The sequence below is a fragment of the Rhinolophus sinicus genome, linkage group LG05 (genome assembly GCF_036562045.2).
Source record: "Rhinolophus sinicus isolate RSC01 linkage group LG05, ASM3656204v1, whole genome shotgun sequence".
In the NCBI taxonomy this organism is placed as follows: Eukaryota; Metazoa; Chordata; class Mammalia; order Chiroptera; family Rhinolophidae; genus Rhinolophus; species Rhinolophus sinicus.
Genome location: NC_133755.1, coordinates 38,028,650 through 38,048,776, shown reverse-complemented (window position 1 = coordinate 38,048,776; position 20,127 = coordinate 38,028,650). Strand labels below are relative to the sequence as shown.

The 20,127-nt window shown below is 46.6% G+C and overlaps 1 protein-coding gene across 6 annotated transcripts in view; it reads right to left on the bottom strand.

Moving 5' to 3' along the window:
* SPTBN1 (spectrin beta, non-erythrocytic 1) overlaps positions 1–20,127 on the bottom strand; it is a 181,952-nt gene that overhangs the window by 55,379 nt on the left and 106,446 nt on the right. For all 6 annotated transcript variants that reach the window (XR_012496352.1, XM_074331987.1, XM_074331989.1 and 3 more), the window contains 2 exons: positions 11,332–11,483; positions 617–790 (listed from right to left, as the gene is read on the bottom strand). Coding sequence is in view for 5 of the 6 variants with exons in the window: in XM_074331987.1 (XP_074188088.1) it covers positions 617–790; positions 11,332–11,483 (326 nt within the window). In the remaining variant the exon portion in view is untranslated. The remainder of the gene's footprint in view (positions 1–616; positions 791–11,331; positions 11,484–20,127) is intronic.

The following is a 20,127-nucleotide window of genomic DNA, read 5'->3' as shown; positions in this document are numbered from 1 at the left end:
AAGGCCCCTCCCTTTCCTCATAAAGTGAAGGCAATGGACAAGATGACCTTGAGAGTACCTTCTGGCTTAGAGTACTATACTTAGAGCCTCCCGCCCGCGACTGTAACAAATCCGTAGCATCCATAATCAATTCAAACAACGTAAGGCTTTTTGCACATGCCCCCTGAGGACGGCTTCCTCACATCCAAAGGAGAATGAGAAGGTGTCACAATCCTAAACAACTTCTAAAAATAGTCTATGACACATGCTACAAGCTGGTGACGTTCAGACAGCCTAGTGCTATAACTGAGTACCAACCACATCCTATAGCTTTGCTCCTGAAAGCTAAGCAGCTGACACCAGACGTTTCGAGTAGGTACCAGGGGAGTGGTGGGCTGGGATGCAGCCTAGAAACCTCCTTATCTAGCAGGAGAGCCAAGACTTTCAGGGGCCAGCACATCTGAGGGAGGATGCAGTCACTGTGCCTACAGGGCCACTAGGTGTGACACACAGCCGCACACCTGACTGAGATGCCATTTCAACCTGGTCTTCCGGGTCCCTCTGCAATGCGGAGGCCAGCTGCACAAGGATTCTCAGACCTGGGAGGAAGGTGGAATGCCCGGGTCCAGTCCCTCACCTGGAAGCGCAGGATGATGGTCCAAATGAGACCGAGGGTCAGCCGGTGGTTCCCGTCCACGATGTCATGGGACCCCATGTTCTCAAGATGGACTCTCTGCTCCTTTAGGAACTGGAGGGCCTTGTCCACGTTCTCCAGACAGTGGATACGCATCCGTCCCTTGGTGGGCTTAGGCTAGAAATGGGTGAGCAGAAGGTGGAAATAAGTCATCTACTGAGGCAGAAACAGGCCAGCACTACTGCCCAGAGAATTCACACGTGCCCGTGCATGCAGCACGCTCCTACCCAGACTGAAACGTTAAAAACCATGTGTGCTCATTCAGTCCAGGGACAGTATTTACCTAATGGCCTTAGACAAGTTTACTTAAGGGATGGTGACCAATCACTTTTTAGAGGGTTGTTTTTGTTTTGTTTTTTAAATCATAGAAGCTACACAATTTACAAATGCACACAGAAACTGGAAGTTTAGAGAAAAGGGGAGTCAATTGTCACAAAGAATTTCAGAGCCACTGCTGTCATCCATACAACCTTTTGCAGACGCATGGCAAAACACTTCTGAGGAGGTGTTTTCTGGCTGTTTTACACTAAAAATAGGTTTGCCACCTGCTGGGTTGTTTCCTAAGGGCAGCTCAAAATGTAAAGGGGGGACACACCACCAAATCAGGTGGTTCTGTGAAGTGATGGGAGGCAACTGAGTAAAGGGGTGTGACTTACTCAAAATAAAGGATAAAGGGAAAAATTATGAGAAGGCTAATTTGAATACCCCAAATATCTCTTCCTTTTACGCAGTTATATCAAAATCTAAAAGTGGTCGTTTGAAGGTGAACATTTTAAATAAAGCAAAAGATAAAGATACATATATACACACACAAAAAAAATTTTCAATGGGTCTCTACCATTTACTGCGTGCACAGCAAGCGCATGCCCTCCCTGCCTGTCTCCATTCCCCCCCCCCACCACCTGACTTCCCAACACTCCCCCTCTAGAGGAGGCTGCACCTCAGGCAGATCTCACTATTTCACAAAGACACTGCGAGGTTGTGCACACGCCCCTAGCCAGAAGAGTGTACTTGGCCTGGCTGCCTCGGTGGCTGCCATCCTACCTCCCCAGTGACTTCTCAGCCATCTCACCATACCCCACCCACTTTTCAAGGCTCAGGTCAAGGCACATCTTCCTTCTAGGAGACATTTCCAACCATTCCACTTCTTACAGGTCACCCTTTTCGCACAGCTCTATACATTGGTGGTCTGGACCACAGAGTTCAGGAAGTAACTATAATGTATCTTATATTTTTGCCATTTCATGCATTGCTCTTCCTATTCCAAACTAGACCACTGGTTTCTTGAGAGCAGGAATGATGCTTTACAATATCCTGCTATATACTCAGTGGCCTCTAGTTTGGTGCAGAGCACAAGGCCCACATGTGGTGAAGTGAACAAAGATGGACTGGGCACGGTGTGTGCTCTATGAGCTGGCCTCACAGGAAAGGTGGCCAGGTGTGCAACAACCTGGCACACCAAGGGAAGGGCACTAGCCAGCCGTCTGGTAATTATGTCTTGCCTGTTCCCACTTTGTAGTTGAGATCTTAATTACTAGCTATATGGGCGACATCCGAAGGCAAGATGACTCGTGTTCACAAGTGTCCACTTTAAGTACCCAGTCTCAGATTACGCCATTTTTCTCTTGACTTTCTCTTCCATAAAAAAGAACTAGTGAGCATAGACAGAAGACCGTGCTTTGACCCTGAGGAAAAGCACAGGCCTTACAACAAGTGGCAGATTCTATTTTCAACTAACAGCAATGTGAAAAGAAATTCTCTAAAAGTCAAGCTTTTCACACTATTTTGATAGCTTTCCTTACAAACCACCCATTCCCCCAAAAAGGCATTTCTCTGAAACTTCACAACTAATTTATTGCAGGCATGTGGGAAATGCTAGGATTTATTACTATGTTAGGTCAAGTGATAACATTACATCAAAATCAAGCACTCTAACCAGGTAGGAAAAAAGTTCGATTTCCAAGGGAAAGGCGTGGGCTCACTCTCAAATCCTGTGACTGATTCTGCAGCTGACATTGGCACCCTCTCTTTCCGAGGATGCCCAACGACCTCTCCATGTCAGCCACATGACCAGGCATTGTCATGCTCCTCTCCAAAGACAGACAGATGTGCGTGGAGTCAGTGATGTCCCTGATGAGGTGGGTGGCCCTACAGGCCCTGGAGTAAGAAGTCGTCCAATTTGCATGTGGTTGTCCTGCGTGTACTTTAGTTCCTCTGATTTTCTCAGATCAGTGCTGATTTCTCATGGCTGACGGAGAAACTGTTGACGCAGCCACTTGGTAAAACGCTGTTCTAAACTGAGGGATCGGGGATTAACTGCCTCTAAGACTGTGTGTGAGTTCTGACACAGGGGCCCTGACATTTTCTGTTCGCTGTCCTAAAGCCTTTTTCCTCTCATTTCTTTTGCACACCTGACTAGTGTCTACCATCCATGTGTTGTGTCAGTCCCAAAGAAAGTTTCTTTGCACTAATCTTATTTCCAGAGCAATGAAGACAGAGGCATTCTCCTAACTGCAACAGACATTCTCCCAAGTCTACCTCTATGAGGCCAGAAAAGGGTATTTCCTAATCGAGGGCAGGAGGAATCGTGAGGATGGAACTATAGAAGGGGCTTGGGAGGAGAACACAGAATACATGGGGGCTGTCAGCATCTGCCCAGGCTCTCTCAGGCATAACCCCTGCTCCTCCAGACTAGTTCTTGAAACGCTCAATCTCAAACGCACATGAGACAATCAAGCCTCTACTCTCTCCCCAAAATCTCAGTGGAAAGTGTGTATGTTCCCACATGAATATGGGGTGCTGGGGTGTGGATGGGGGTGTGTGATGGGGTCCGAACACTTTCCTGCAGGTTGGGGAAGTCTAATGCCACATCACAGGGACCTCATGCTCATGCTGACTGGCCATGCCAGGTGAGCTAAGGGTGCTTCACTCCAGACCCAGACAGAACCCCAAGTTCCCAGGAAGCCCCAGCCATCAGAATCACTAGCATGAGACAATGCACGGAAATGACACACACATGGCAGACAAACCTCTTCGGTCAATTATCAGATTCCTCACCAATTTCCAAAAGTCAGAGGAAACTGAAAACTTTCAGGAGACTCCTCCTCCTTTTGGGGGCAACTGGCCCCAAATAAAACCAAGATTTGGGGGGAAAAAGAGGATGATGCTCTGCCTTTCACCTCCAACATTTATTTTTTATTTTTCCTACTGCTCCTGGCCCTTACATCTTTTAAAACATCGAACATGAATAAACCAGATCTACTCAATATGCTTTTGTCGGGCAATTTGGTGTCAAGGATAATGATTCTGATGTTAAAATGCCCATGGTTCAAGTTATAATTTCCCCACTTTCTAGCAAATCAGTGCCTTACTTCTCAACTGTTCAGCCATAAAATGGGGGTACACAAATAATTATCTCAAAGGTCTGCTATACAAGTGAAATAGTAAACTAACCATTATGGTGTTCTAAAACCCACAGAGTATTTACCAACAACGGGCACCTCAAGTATTTTCCTCTCAACAATTCTACGTAAGAGAGGGGATTCGCCCCCTCCCTATGCCACTGGGGCTTCAAATTGTTTGGAAATAGCACACTTTTTGATGGAAAATGTTTAGGGTCTAGGAAGAATTCTCCCACAAAGAGCCAGAAAAGTTGACATACATCAACTGAAAGACAGATCGAAAACCTGAAGCCACTGTGCCCCCAAATAGTAAGGATACTATTACTCTTCTAATCCTGACACCCCCAAACTCAATTCTGCACCAGAACGAAAAGAAAAGGTGGTAGAGAAGAGTAAGGCTGGTTGGCGTCCTGAGGGAAGAGGAGGGGATGAGAGAGGGGAGAGGATGTGAAAATACCCAAACCTCGATATTTGGGGCTTCTATTCATAGTGAGAACTCTGTAATTCACAGCTGATTAGGAAACAAGTCTGAAAAGCATGATTTACAGAGGTATTTCAAATATTATTACTGTTCTGTAGCTAGTAACTCAAACTAGGCTAACCATTGTGCAGTAAAAGTTATTAGATGTGCTGTATCACCCCACTCTACCACCTTTATGTTTTTCAAGCACTCTACCCACATTTCATCTCAATTGAAGCTCACTCATCCTCAGCAGTATCTTAACTCCTTTTAAACCAAAAGAATAAACTAGACATGGTGAGGTGAGACGGTGTAACGGCAGCTCGGTATGAGGAGAATACAAACCAACAGTACAACTTAAGTGTAATGACGCCCCAGTCCTGTGTTCTGTTTGCTTCGGAGAGGGCTTCTAGAACATGTTAAGTCACAATATTTGGGTAAGTTTAGGGAACAATAATTATAGGAAATTAATTTTAGGCAGGGTTAACGATCTCGCAGAGGTACACACTGAAACACATTGGTCACCCAGGCTGCGTGGCTCACAAGATCTAAAAATTCTTAGCTGCCATTTACTGAGCAACTAAACTGTTAACCTCTGTTAAGTGGTTTATATCTGTTATCACGTTTAATCCTCTTAATAACACCGTATAATAATAATATATAATTAATAATAATAATTATTATTGTTACTATTATCATTTTACAGCTGAGACGACCCTGGGTCAGACAGGTGACGCGATCCGTGCAGCTCGTTAGTCTGTGCTGGGCCAGGGCTCCAAAGCTCATTCTCGCTATGCTACACCCAGGACCAAGAGCGCACACACCTCCCCATGAAAGGACATAAAGAGACTCAGTTCCCATCTGGCAGGTAGTTTTATTTTTTTTAAAGAGCTATTTTTATATCACTAAACTTTCATCTTCTCAAGAGGAAAGAGTGATAACAATGGAGAAAGCTCAACACAATGGAACCAGGGGGAGAGGTTCATCTCTCCGTAATAAACACTGTTCTTAAGCCTTTCCCCAACCAAGAGTGACTAATTCTGCCAAGAAAAGGAGGGTTCCCTGTCTTTCCTCCATTAATTATTATCAAATTCCTAGTGTGCCACAGGTTCATTCCCACAGCAGCAATGTGCACTTCTGTCTCGTGTATCCTTTCTGACGGGGCATTTTGAAATGCCATTAATGTGGGGACCAGGATCAATACCAGACTCATATGTGACTCAGGAACAAGGGGGGCTCTGCAGGCAGGGAGGTGGTTCCTCTGAGGAAATGCCTATTTTTACTGATCTTTCTTTAAATAATTTTAACAAGCTTCCCTGCTCTTCCCACACCATGGCCCATGGCCGTGTTTTGTGGGAGCTCTTCCTGTATCCCCTCCCCAAGGTCCCCTTTAGTTCCAAATCTTTACCAACCACACATCCGCCATGGCCTTGATCCAGACCCATCTTCTTTCTGACCCCTCTATAGGACTAAACCACCTCTAGCATCTGCCAACGTAATCCTAATTGCTTATTAGAGCACTTCGTCCAAACCCTACCTCCGAAAAGTGGTGTGTGCCCTGGTCAAATTCACCCAAGGGGACCCAATGCCCTTAGGAAGGCACGAGGGAGCTGGACGGCCCCTTCCTGGTCCACGGCTCTGTCACCGCTGCCCATCCAGCCTTGAGTTTGAGTCAGTTATACCCTGTGGGGTGTCAGGATTTGCAGAACTATAGTATAATCACAATGGCAGGGTTTTTGTCAAAGCCCAGTGACGGAAAAGAAAAAAACAAATGTTTCCTGGAGCCAATCTGGCTCCCTGAATAGAAGAGGAAGACAAAAGGGAGGATTCCTGGCAGGTGGTTTTGGGAGGCCGCTGGCGAGCTGGGCCACACTGTTCTACCCTGGTGACCCCTGCTCTCTCAGGATTTTCTCCATGGGTGTCCAAGGCCACCTTGAAGCCATCTGGAGCAACAAGGGGTGCAGGGTGGACGGGGCACCACCCTGGGAACTGGGAGAAGCCGGTCCTAGGCCCAGCCGTGCCACACACCAGGTGAATGGCCCTGCATGCTGCTTCCTCTCTGAGTTCCAGTGCCTATGGAATGAAGGGATCTAATCTACTTAGTGGCCACTAAAGTCACTTCCAGCTATAAAATACAATCTGTGTAGTGGATGGTGGATGACTTACTAGCATGGAAGGTGAATTCTGAAGCGCCTGCTGAGCTTATTTTTCAGGTAAAGAGGAAATAGAGAAAAGAAACTATTTGGTCTCAGTATACCAGGTGTGACAGACACTTGTTTATGCTTTTGTCTTTTAATCAAAAATAGATTTTTACAACACACAGCCATACACAAATGCCTCTACTTAATACAGAGGGTAGGATGGGAAACACTAGTTTCCAGACTCACCACTAATACAACATACAGCCGAACTCATTTCATATTACATCGCCAAACGCCTCCCGACACATCAGACTTTGAGCTTTAAGAAGAATGCAAATGATTCTTGCCCTATGAAATTAATCAGGGAACAACAAACTGTACCGTTAATTCCTGCCTGTCTTCTCACTGGTTGGGACCCACTCCCGAGAGGCATTTTCTCCTTCAGCAGGGCTCAGTGGGAAAGGAGGGGACCAACAGACAAGAGAGGGGGCTGGAGCCCAAGTGACACACTCACTAGCGATACTGGCCTTGGGCAACACCCTGGTCACTCTGTCTGTTTCTTCTACAAAGCATCAATCGTCCACTTCATTAGACTGTGAACCAAGTGAGATATATGAGTGTGTGACAGCAAACACTAAAAGCGACACATACTCCAGTCTGTCCGGCTGCTCTCCCTACACCAGTTCCTCCCTGGTGTCCGTCCTCAAACACTCTCTTCACTCCACCTCACAGGTGCCACTCGACCCCTCTACGCTCTATCTATCCACACACCTGCACCTCTCCTCCCAGATCCAGCTGGAACCCCGCACACTTACTGAGGTTTCCTGAAACCCCTTCCAGAAGGCCTGTTTCCCCTTCTGAATTCTAGCACTCTGGAGCCATTAATTCGGTACTTTACCATATGGTACCCATTGCTACTAATTCACTTTTCGCATTTGTGTAATTAATTGGGCTGCAATTTAACAGGCACATTTTTTCTGCGGCTGTTGTTTAGAACAAAAGCAAATTCTCCCACACAAATGATATTGTATACAGGTAGGTTCTGTGGCCAGTCCATAAAACCCTGTTTCAACAACAACGGCCAGTATGGTTCTCCTAACAAAAGCTTTATGAAAAACTCAGAGCAGTTCAACATGGGATTTAAGGCTTAACAACTCTCATGGTAAATCTATCTTTTCCATCTAGCTCAGCCTGTTTTGGAATTAACGGTGTTTTCTATCCTTTGAGATTGACGAACAGAGTAAAAAGACATAATATCAGGAAAACAAAAACCAGTGCCACCTGTAACTTGGAAATGGCAAGGGGCTGAGAAGAGGGCAGAGGTGTTCAGAAAAACCCTGTCCTCTTTCTGTCAGAGGCCAGGGCCCAGTCAGGCAGGAGACAGGCAGCAACTGGCGTCTTGTAACCATCCTTCACTGCCGAGGCCCATGGAAGGAAGGGGCAGGCACAGGCAAGCTTCAAGCCTGGCTTATGACCTGGGGGCTCCACTTCACCACCCAAGTCAGGCCTGACAGATATTATGCCCGAGGCCCTACTCCCTCTAAATGTCAATACTGCCATGGGACAAACCTTCCCCCCTCAAGTCGTGTTCTCATCTGGCCCTGGGAACCTGGGACCAATGACAAAGCGAGCGGCACAGGTTCTGTGCTTACCACTTTTACCTGCTCAGCTCAGTGAGTGCTAAAAATTAAGGGTATTTGGGGGAATTTTAAAGTGAGGTCTTTATGAAGAGATACAGCCCATAGTATCTTCAATGTAAGATACTGGAATAGGATGGTTTTCTTTGTCATCAACCCAATCCCAATTAGCAGCAGCTTCCTGGCTCGGCTTCAGTTTCCTCACTGCTTCCTAAGCTGACATACCTGAGGCAGAGAGGAGGACACTTCTGGACACTGATCCTGCCCAAGCCAGGACCCGAGACGGGGATCTCAGCCCTCTAATGTTCCCCAGGAAATGCTCTGATAACGCAAAGGCCTCCCCAAAGCCTGTTCACATTTAACTCAAATGAATTTAAGCCAAAACGCAGGGTGGGGTTAGGGTGGAACTGTCTGGATTATTAAACTAATGTTTCTGTAAATTTCACTCAGTAAAAATCAGACAAATTTCCTCCTCTGTAAAGAAGGATGAACTGGCTCCAAGAATCTATTAATAAAGTAAATTTAGATACTCTAGGCCCTCAAACATTTATCTACTACCTACTGCCAAGCTGGTGGTAAGTGCTGGGGCCAAAACTGACTGACACAGCTCCAGATGGAGTGCAAATGTTTGTGTTACCCAGGGTTTTGGATCACCGGTGCAGAAAGCCCAGTGCTGACTGAATGTTATCTGATCATACACGCTGAGCTGTGGACATTAATTTACCCAGGCCTGGAAGCTGTAACCACCTCATTGGTTTTGGAATCCGAATATGCAAGGAACCTTTGGAGCAAGCCCTCGTGGAGGTCCTCTCCTACAGGGAGGGTCTCTAACTTAGGTCCCTGGCAGCTTCTGTAGCCCACAGTAGAGAGTGGTTTGTGTCCCTTCCAGAAAGTTCCATGAACCATATGAACCATGGAGCCAAACCAGCTGAAAATCTCCAGTCCAAATGAACCAGAGCTTTAGCTCACTCTTTCTATGATATCCTTATTTTTAGAATAAGGAGATTATCAGACTGCCCAACCTATAATCAGGGTTGGCTGTGAGAAACGGGTAATAAAAGAAGTCAAGACACGGGGTTTTTACCAAGTGGTATGTCTTTGCTAAACACAATTTCTGGCACTGACTACTTGAGAGGTTGGAGATGGGGCCATCTTATGTTCTTCCCCATCCCTAATCTCCTAAGTCTCTGGAAGACCCCCCCAAAAAAAAAAAAAAAAAAAAAAAAATCATTGCCAGCAGCAAATAAAGAGAGGAGTGGGCAGTATCCACACACAAATAAGAATTATGCTTTGCTGGTCGCTTTTTCTCTCCCTGTGAATATTTTTGGTGCCTTGTTCAGAAGAAAAGGGCAATGGGCCTGATCCCATTTATTAAGTCGCCGTTATCAAGGACACAATCTTCTTGATACAAGAGAATTATGGACCTTCAGAAGTGAACAATTTACTCCTACAGCCAGGAAGACTGGACCCTGTCAGAACAAAAATGAAAGTTCAAACTAATTTCTATCCACATGACATTTAGTGATTTTTGGTGCTATTTTCACGTTTCTTTGAAACATCATTCAAAAAAAATCAATAATCACACTAGGTCAAACATTAAGAGGTGGGGGAAAGGTTGAGAGATGGAGGGACAGTCCAGTTACAAAAATTATATTTAAAGATGCATATCATAATAATTCTAGCCTAGGCTCTCAAACAAGACTCACTTCAAAAAACAAATCAAAATACAATCAATAACCAGCCTCCACCCTCCGAGTATGGGGACCTGCTGCCCCCCGTCTCCCTGCAAACCACCTTCGAGGCAGCCACTATGGTCACAGGCAGAAGCCTCCTTTATTTATCCAGTTGCTCTAGCCTGACCCACAAACTCCCAAAGAAAATGAAGTAACACCTGCATGCACAGGGAACAAAGGGCACGGACAAAACTTGCTACAGATGAGATGGGGCTTCACTACCTTTTAGAGGACTCTGTTCTGGAACGAAGGGGCAGGGAGAAAGCTCTGACTCTGTTTTTACCCAGGCAATTCTGTCTGTGGGCTAATAATAGGGCCGGGTACAACCTTTGGCTCTTGCCTGTGGTCAGAGGTGTGTGGGTTGGTCTGCACACAGAGCCATGTGGCTGTCAAGTTACAGGGTGGAGATCAAGTTAAAAATAAGGCTTTCTGGCAGTCCTGCCAACCACCAGCATACTTTCCTGGTGATGTCACTACAGATGTGGGGCTCTATCCCTGGGCGTCAGCGTTTGGCTCAGTCCCACCACCACCTATGGAACTGCATGTGGTCTGGTAGAATATAGCATCCATTTTCAAACCAAGGCGAGACAAAACCTGTTGGGCCAGTTAGAGACTGGTTTATGCTTCCTTGGCTTACGGTTTATAAAAATCACATCAGAGATAGCCACAGTAGCTCTGGGAAACAAAATGGGGATACAATTTTCACTGTAGGCTAAAAACTCTCCTGCCCCAAAGGGCAGGAGAATTCATCAGAAGCTCTGAGTTTCCAAGGAGATGACAAAACACCAGCCTCTCCCTCCACCCCAGAAATGAAAAGTGTGCAGGGAAGAAAGCAAACAATGTCAGAAACCACTGAATTCAATTCTTGCCACTTTAAAACAGCAAGTCAGATTTTCCAGAGAATTAATAAGACACAAATTTAAAATTATTCCATGATCTCGTGGAATACAGATTCACCTTGGAGCCGGCGTCCCAGCCTGGCCCTTCAATTACTAGCACTGTGCCCTGATCTGACTGAAGGCAGTAAGTAACCTTGCATCAAAAAAAGAAAAAAGGAAAAAGAAAAATAGAATGCGGTCGATTTATTACCAGTTCAAGAACACCACCCAGACTCAGAATGTTACATGGGAGCTGTCCCCAACGTGCTCATCGTACTTCTCAAGGTGCTCCTTCTCGAAAATATCAACCATTAATTGCAGAATTCAGCAGGAGGCAAGTGCACACTAGATTTTTCTAAAGCATTTTCCCACCAACGGAGTAGCACCCTTCACAACATTCCCACTTACCAGCCTCTCTCCGGAGAGAACCTCCAGCAGCTTGATGAGCATCCGTCCATCTCGAAGGTCAGCGTACAGGTCTGTGATCCGACAGGACACACGAGCGAGGTGGGAATTGACCCACTTGGTGAAGGTCTTCTTTTGCACAGCTTCACGCTCATCTGTAAGCAGAGGAGAACTCGCTTTACCACCAACCACAGCTCGGGGAGCAGAGCCTCTGTGCCAGCAGTCATGGGACTCCAGCCAAAGGAAGAACAGCAAAACTAGACTCTAATGAAACCTCTACTTAGCTTCTCTCAGGCATGATCAACTCCTTGGGAACACAGGAGTCCCTCAATCCTTGAATGTTTGAGCCCCTAAGCATGCCACCAGCAGAATATCCTTAGCTCGCATTCATTTCACTTTCTCCCATGTTTGCTGAAGAGGCATCAGGGTATAGATCTCAGTGGGGTCCTTTGCAGTCCTGCCCAACAGTGTAACATTTGACTGGTCAAGTTTCTCACGCATGGCATAGCTGTCGTTCCTCCAAAAGGTGAAAGTGGGAAGCACACGGTGCATGGAAGGATGTGGGGTAGAAAAGCTCAGAAGACAAAGAAACCGCTTCCCTGTACCAAGGAGCAGGCATCAGCCAGTAAGATCAAATCACTCATGACCTGGCTCTGCGATGACCCTTTTAACCTGCCGCGTGCTAAGTCCCGTAAACAACACAGAAAACGGCAGGCAACATGGTCGAGCACAGAGAGATCTGGCTGGGCATTGGGAGACGACGGCCTGGGCCCAAGGTTTCACTGAAAACGTGCTGAGACGCTAGATTCAGTGTCCCCTTCGGTAAGATGAGTGGACAACTATCATCTCTAAACTTCGACCATTCACTTAAAAGGCAACTGCCAGTTTATGCTCTAAAGTGTGGTAGCTGCTCATCTAAGTCACCCAGGAAACAGCAGGCTTTTCAAGCCGCAGTGGTCAAGCTCTGCCCAATTCAAAGCATAAAACTCTAGACATGTGTGGCCAGAACTGGCCCTTCGTATCCCACACAAACAGGCGTCCCACCTTCTTGCCTCTGCGGGATGTTCTAAACGCAGGCTGCTGAAGACTTTCAATGGGATCCACAGAATGTGCCCTGGACCTACCCACTTGGACTTCCTGTTTTCTAGTTACCCTTCTGTCAGTTACTCGCCCTACTTCTGGTTTCACCAGCATGAATTTGCACCCAAAAGACCCAAGACCTACTCCTTCCAGTGCAAGCCTGAACCCACCAAGATGCTTCTGCATTAATCTACAAAAACAGTGAGCAGACCCTAACAATTTTTTATGTCTTTCAACACCATTGGGTGACAACTGAAAAGCCACCCTTGCTGATGGGGCGCGTGTACCAGGTGGCCCAGGGACACTGGGCTTCCAGGCTGGCCACCGCATCCTGGGAGGGTCTGCCTGGAAGGCTTTGCTGAGGCCTCCATCCACCCCACCACAGGGAGGGAGGAAGGCACAGACAACGTGGGATGAGTCTTTACTGCTGCCAACCTGGCAGGTGAAGCAGCCGGGGGCCCCTGCCAAGCCAGCCAGCCAGCCACCTGCTGCAGCCAGCAGCTCCTCCTGGGTCCAGCCGTACCCTAAATGAACAGCCCTTCCAGAGGAAAAGAGGGCCTTTCCCCAAGAACAAAGGCCGACCAAAAATAGACAAAGGATTGGAAAGGGCAGGATTGGGGGGTGGGGGTGGGTCGAGAGAAAGGTAGTGAGGGGCACACTACAGACTGAAAACAGAGCTGCACCAATAACATCAGGGGAGGTCACACAGAAAAGATCACATTCATTATTCATCCTGCAATCATCCTGATGGATGGTAACTCTACGACAGTGACAAGGGGAGCTGTTTTTTCTGTTTTTTTGTTGTTGTTTTTTTTGCCTTAGGTTGGCTGTTCTGAAAGAGCAGGTCAAGAGCGGACGCTCCTAGGTACGGTTCAGATGTATTTAGGGTCTACTAATTTTTTTATAATATCTTTTATGTGCTACACTGGAGTTGGAAATGTCTTTCATAAAGCCCTTGATGGTTATCCTAGGCTATTATTAAAGGGTTTGGGGTTCAAAGTCACTACCACACCCAGCCTATCAAGGGAACAAGATCAAAATGAAAACCTGCTTGGATTAAGGTATTACTAAATAAACAAGCATACAATGTGTTCCCTCAGCCAATTGTCACTCCTCTGGGTGAATCTCACATTACAGAAACACCCCAGGCTTCTTTCAGGTTCTGAATTAACAGATTCCTTTAGGAGAGTCAGGATTTGCTTCAAGAGACAGTAAATACATTCCCACAGCACCGTCCTGAAGAGTTATAGCCCTACCCCACCCGTCCTCCCCATGAGGAGACACACACACAGGTCATGAGTGAACAGACCGAACTGAGCAGAAATACAACAGGCTGAGGACCTGTGCAAGGAGCTCCCCAGGGCTACTGAGGTCTCCAAGAACTCCAGGAAGAAAGGAAGAAAGAGGAGGAAGAGAAGTTTAAAAATTAAAATAAGAACGAGGGCTTGCTTTCTTGCCCTCTCTCCTGCTCCCCACTTCTCTACTCTCCTCGCTTCAATAACAGGCTCCAGGTAGCATAGGCATGCTAGAAAAATCACACTGGATCCAAGTTCCTCGGGCTCACGCCATCACACTGGAAAGGCATGGAAGATTCCATCAGGGACTGGACCAGAACCAACACCCTATGACTGGGGTGGGGTGGGGGCCGGTGGGGGGGCAGGAAGCGGGCCCCACTGGAGACACAAAGCCCGGCCAGCTTGGTGTGACCTTACAATGGATCATTGGGTGAGCAGCAAACACTTCTGAGGCAGGAAGGAGAGAAAGGAAGGGAAAAAAATCTACCCAGCGGCTTAGATGAGGATGAGGCTGCGTGCCCTTGGGGACTCCATCCTTTGTTCCACCCTTCCTGGGAAGGCACAATGACATCACCCCTGCAATCCCAACCCAGCGAGACCAGGGCAAATTAGGCCAGACGCCTGCCTGAGGAGGAGCAGGAGGCCCTTGGCACAGACAATGGAAGACAGTCCAGTCCAGAGGCACGTTTCCAAGCTCAAGCTGCTGTCACTGCGCCTGAGCTGTGTTGAGGAGGTGGAGGGGGTAGCAGAGGGAAGAGAAACCCCTGCCAGTTCTACACGTATGAGCTAATCTGGTGATGTGAAAAGGTAGCCTTTACGAGCTCCATGCTGATTTGGTTATTTACATCAGTGGTTCTCAATGGAGGAAAATTTTGTTCCCCAGGGGACATCTGGCAATGCCTGGAGCCATTTTTGATTGTCCCGACCAGGGGGTGGGTGTTACTGACACATAATAGGTAGAAGCTAAGGATGCTGTGAAACACATCCTACAGCACCCCCACAACAAAGGATTATCCAGCCCCAAATGTCAGCAGTGCAGAGTTGGGGTAAGAAACCCTGGTCTAAGACATGCTGGCCTTACACCAAGTGGAGCTGGCATTCAGTGTCTAGACAGGACTCTGCAGAGAGGGGCAGCTGAGCTGGGGTGTTGTTCATTCATTATTCTCTTTACCCCCATCAAAGGCTTTCGGGTCCTGATGGCTTGCTTGCCGGCTGATGGCAGCAGAAACACCCTGCCCTCAGGCCCATCCATTGCACCAAGGGCTGTGGCTTCCCTGCAAGGCAGAGGACCAGCAGCAGCGAGAGCAGACCGGGTTGGCATTTCTGGCCCCCATGCCACTTCCATTCTCCTTTTCCCTTTTCAGGCTCTCGTATTGCTGTTAACCAAGCCAAATCATGCCTGCATCTCCTCCTAAAAAGATGACATGGCTGAGCCTGACACAGGCAGGTTCCCACCCAGCCCTGCCCCAAACTTGGTAGGGGTGCCTCCAAGGCACAGGCACCTGTTAGGCCTGCTCCCTGTGAGTCTCTCTCAGCTGTGGCTGCCTCCCATCCCCACCCCACGCCACACACTGTACTAATGGAGAGGGACGCACCTAAAGGTTGCTCTAGCATTAAGTGGGAGGAGGTGAAGTGTGTATCAAAGTGCCCGGCTTGTTGTAAATGCTCATTAAATTAGTTTCTTCTCCTTTCCCCAGCAAGGTAGCTCTCTCATCAGTTCAAACCACTTGTGAAATTTATCAGGGATCATGGAATCACATAATCTCAGGGTGGAACAAGCCTTTAGAAGGCATCTGAATCAAACTTCTTTCAAAAGCAAAACCTAAATCCCTTCGTCAGCACCTGGGCGGCCAGCTATCTAAAAATCCCAGAGCTGGGGGTGGGGTGGGGTGGGGGCCGTGGGTGGCAGGACGTTGTTAACAGTGGCATAGGAAACAAACAACATGTTCTTTATTTTATTAAAATAATACTAGAATTCACTGAGCACTTATTATGTCCCAGGTACTGATCTATGTGTTTCACAATCCTTATAACTACTCCATGAGGCAGGAACTAGTAACTCTTCAGGCAGACTGGCTCCAAAGCCTGGTTCTCAATACCACTAGGCAATAATGCGTCTAGCACACCATTAAGAAAAAAAAAGGTTTCAATGATATAAGATACAGATTCGCCCATAATCTCACCATCCTAACCCAAGTCCTTATTTGCCGAAGTGTCTGCTCCAGCACCGGGTAATTCGGTTGCTGGGATGGTGTCTCCATCAAGACTAGATCTGAGTCTGTGGCCCCGGAAGCTCCCTCTACCTTTGAAGGTACAGAGAGCAGATCTCCTCACTCCTCCATATGAAGGCCTTCAGGGTGAAACATGGCTCACCGACCCCTCTTTGCAATGACTGTCATGGTGTGTTGGGCGGAGTGGAACCCTGCACAGTACCCGAGGACACTGCTGCCTCACGCAGCCTGGATATCATCGCATACCTGCCCATTCACGCCGGACCTGAGGTGGCTACAGTACCAGTGGTCCAGAGATGGAAAAGTGGTCATCCAAGAGAAACGGCAAAAAGAGCCAGCAGCCCTTCTGGGGGCGGGGCCTGGTGAGGCAGTCTAATGCAGTTGTGGGAATCAGGAAGGACCCCTGAAGTTCTCTCAAAACAACCTTCCCACAACCACAAATCCTACCGATATGTCCTTGGCACCTTGAGAGCATGGGAACCAGAAGTGGTTCTAAGTGTGAAGATTCAGCCAGCTAAGTCTTTAGCTCCACAGACTCGGAGATGATTTAGCCACCTGGAAAATGAGGACTGTGGAGGAGCAGGTGAGAAAAGCCAACCTCAAGGGAGTCGCAACATCTACTCCACCAGCTCTGATCCCTGGAAGGAGTGCATTATAAGTGAAATTCTATTATGGTAGTTTTTTCCTGAAAACAGAATTTTTTACAAGGTGGTGTGCCTACAATAACACCATCACACACCTGAAGAGCAATTTATACTTCCTCAAAGCTCACTAGATTCTCACAGCAACTCTGTCAGGGAGGTAAACACAAGAGCTCCCTCCACCAAAGCCCAAAGCTCGGTGAGGTTAAGGGCCGCTCAGCGTCACCAGCCAGTAGTGGCAGAGCTGCATATGCTGGGTGTCCTTGGGTGTTGCTCTGTCTCTTCCACTGTTCAGTCAGGATAAGAGGGATTAGGATGCATGGCTATGTCTTCTCCTCTAAGATCTAGATTCACTGTCTTTTGTTTCTGATAAATAACATGAAATTTTCAGAGGGCATCTTAGAGAAAGAGGATGAGATATTTAGAACAGAGAAACATATTTGCTTCATTTTAACCAAAGGGCTCTGAATATCCTCTCCACCACCATTCCCTTTTAGAAGTATGTAATCGACTCCCTCTCTTTTTAGGGAATGACTGTTACCAATATTAGAAGACTGGGATGCTTTAATATTTATTTACTCTGCAGAATTTGCTGTAATTGGGAAAACGAATACTGCATTAGCATGAGCTAAGCTACAGGATATAGGAACGGCTTTGATGAACAGGAGGGCACTGAGTTATGAAAATGACTGTCCAGCATCTTTCTGCAACATTCTCCGCAGTGCTAAACACAACCACACTCACGTGTACCACGCTTCTGGCTATGGAAAGGGATGGGCGCCAGGGACAAAAGGAGGTCTGAAGGTATGGAACGTGTCTGGATGCAAAGTAAGGAATATACGGAAACATTCATTATTTCCCCCCAAAACTGAATTTATACCTTGCTCGAGAGAGCAAGTCTTTCTTCTACTTTTCAAATAGTCTGACCCTGCTGTTGTAACCCAGGAATATTTTCTATCAGGATCTTCTTTTTTTCTTTTTTTAAAGTTTCGTTTACTGGGGGACAGTGTCTTTCTCCAGGGGTCATCAAATCCAAGTCGTTGTCCTTCAAACTAGCTGTGGAGGGCGCAGCTCAGCTCCAAGTCCAGTCACCGTTTTCACTCTTAGTTGCAGGGGGCACAGCCCACCATCCCATGCGGGAATTGAACCGGCAACCTTTTTGTTGAGAGCTCGTGCTCTAAGCAACTGAACCATCTGGCTAATCCTCTGGAAGCTCAGCAGCAGCTCGTTGTCTTCAATCTAGTTGCAGAGGGCGCAGCTCACTGGCCCATGTGGGAATCGAACCAGCAACCCTGTTGTTCAGAGCTCATGCTCTAACCAACTGAGCCATCCAGCCACCCCTATCAGGATCTTATTTAGTTGTGCTAAGATAATGGCCTACTTTAAGTAAGAGTTGGCAACCGTGTGCAATTTTTCTTGGTAATAGACACACAGCTATGTTAGTTATAGACTTGGGTTCATAGTAGGAAAGGAGGTATAAGGATGGAAGCAGAGAAGAAATCAAAAGGAGACAAAGCAATCATCCCACGAACACATCCCATGGATGGCTATTTAAACTGACAGTACTATGTGGCTAGCTGAGTAAGGGTTTGAGCATATGCATAAGCTCCGATATTTATAAAGTGCATACTGTACGCAGAACTATGTCTAAGACAGGGTCTCTTGCCCAGAATGAACCAGAAGTCTAGCTGGGGAAACAAAATGGAAAATTAAAAAAATAACAAAACACATTACAAAGTAGTACAGGACCAGCTGCCAAGAGAATGATTTCAACAGTGTATTTTTGGGTATTTGGAAGAAAAAGCTCAGTACAATAGGACGGTTTTGGGCCCCACCCTCCAACAATTACTGGAGTCTGCTGCCTTGTGCTTGTCCCTTTCTTACCCACCTTAAACATCACTGCCGTACTCATCTTCCCCAAAGAGGGTTTTTTAAGAGTTACACCACTGTACCAGAACCTTCAACAGCCTCCAGTCCAACAGACAGTCCAAATCTCTGACCCTGGCATTCAAGGGTCCCGAGAAGCTTTTCCTGGAGCACCTGCTTCCTCTGGAATCTTCCCTGACACACGATGTTTGTGTTCCAACCCAACAGGTCTTCTTAGTCATCGTGTTCTGCACTCTCACCTTACACATTCCTGTTTCTTTCCCACATTTGCTTACACCAACCACCTAACCTGGAAGGTACTTTCTCCTCTCTTACCCTTCCTTGAAAACACAGGCCAAGATTAGCACTGCCAACAGGCCTTCAGTTGATGGGATGTGGTGTCTTACCTTTTCATTACGTATCCTGTGTCTTATCTCCTCAACTAGCCTGTACCTGCCTCCAGGGCAAGGCTCCAACTCTATCTGTTTAGAGCCTTAGCATACGCCTGGCAGAGTAGGCGCACAATAAACATTTGTTGTATCAATCAGCAAACCTCCAGGGTCCCAAAAGATACGCTTTCGATAAATCCTGCTGCTGTTGGTTGTCATACTGAAATTGAGGAGGAAGGAAATTCCAAATCACACTGACGGGCCCTAAGTAGTTAAATGTTATCAGTGTGAGGCACTGAAAATCTTTCACAATTAAATTGTTTCTTGCAACTGTTCCTCAATGTCTGATAAATGATAAAACTGAAATTTTATGGTAGTGGCTTTCAGATTAAAGGGGCCCAAAGCGAACCTAAAAGTAAGAAAATTTTGTTTTTTTGTTTTGTTTCTGGGTAATTGCCACCTTACCCGTACGGTAACCAGAGTGAAGCTGTGCAACACATAACAGTGTAATTACAACATTATTTTAACATGACCCAAATAGGCCAATAATCAAAAGACTTAATTTACACTAATTTTAACAATGTATGCATTAAAGCTCAATGATTGAGTTGTTTAAAAGAAAGAATAGTTAAAAATAAAAGAACACAGTAGGGTGGAGTCCCCCATATGCTTTGCTTGAAAAAAATAATAAATCATTTCCCATGAGCAACATGCAAAATACACAGAGCAGGAAACCGGAAACAGGCAACTGGCTGCATTGATAATGGAGAACCAAACTTATCTCAAGGCAGCAAAAGGAAGGAAGCTAATCTTCTGACTGAAGGCCTCCCTGTGACGGGTTAGTCTGGGGGCCTTTAATTCATGTTTGCGGATTTGTATATAAATAGAACTTGAGTTAAAATGTTTTTCCTAATAGTTTAACCCATTTCATGGACAAAATACATGTAAACATCTGTGCTAATTCGTGTAGCAGCAAATATCCAACTCCCTGCTCATATTCAACAGTCTGATACGCAAACTAGAGAACGATAATAAACTATACAACCTTGCACCTATGCTGTACATCAGCACAACACGCCCTGCTTGCAGTTCATAGAGGGGCTTTCTTTTGAGCAGCACACTGTTCTGCCAACGTGGAAACCAGAGCACTACAGGGAGAACCTCTGAGAGGAGCCCTACAACAGTAAACTGAGCAATCAGGCCAATTTCCAGGGGTCCTGCCTGCCTGTCATGGTTATCACTTGAAGGTGAGTGAGCCCCTTACAGTCACAACTCACAAAACAGCCAAGCCTGGAGG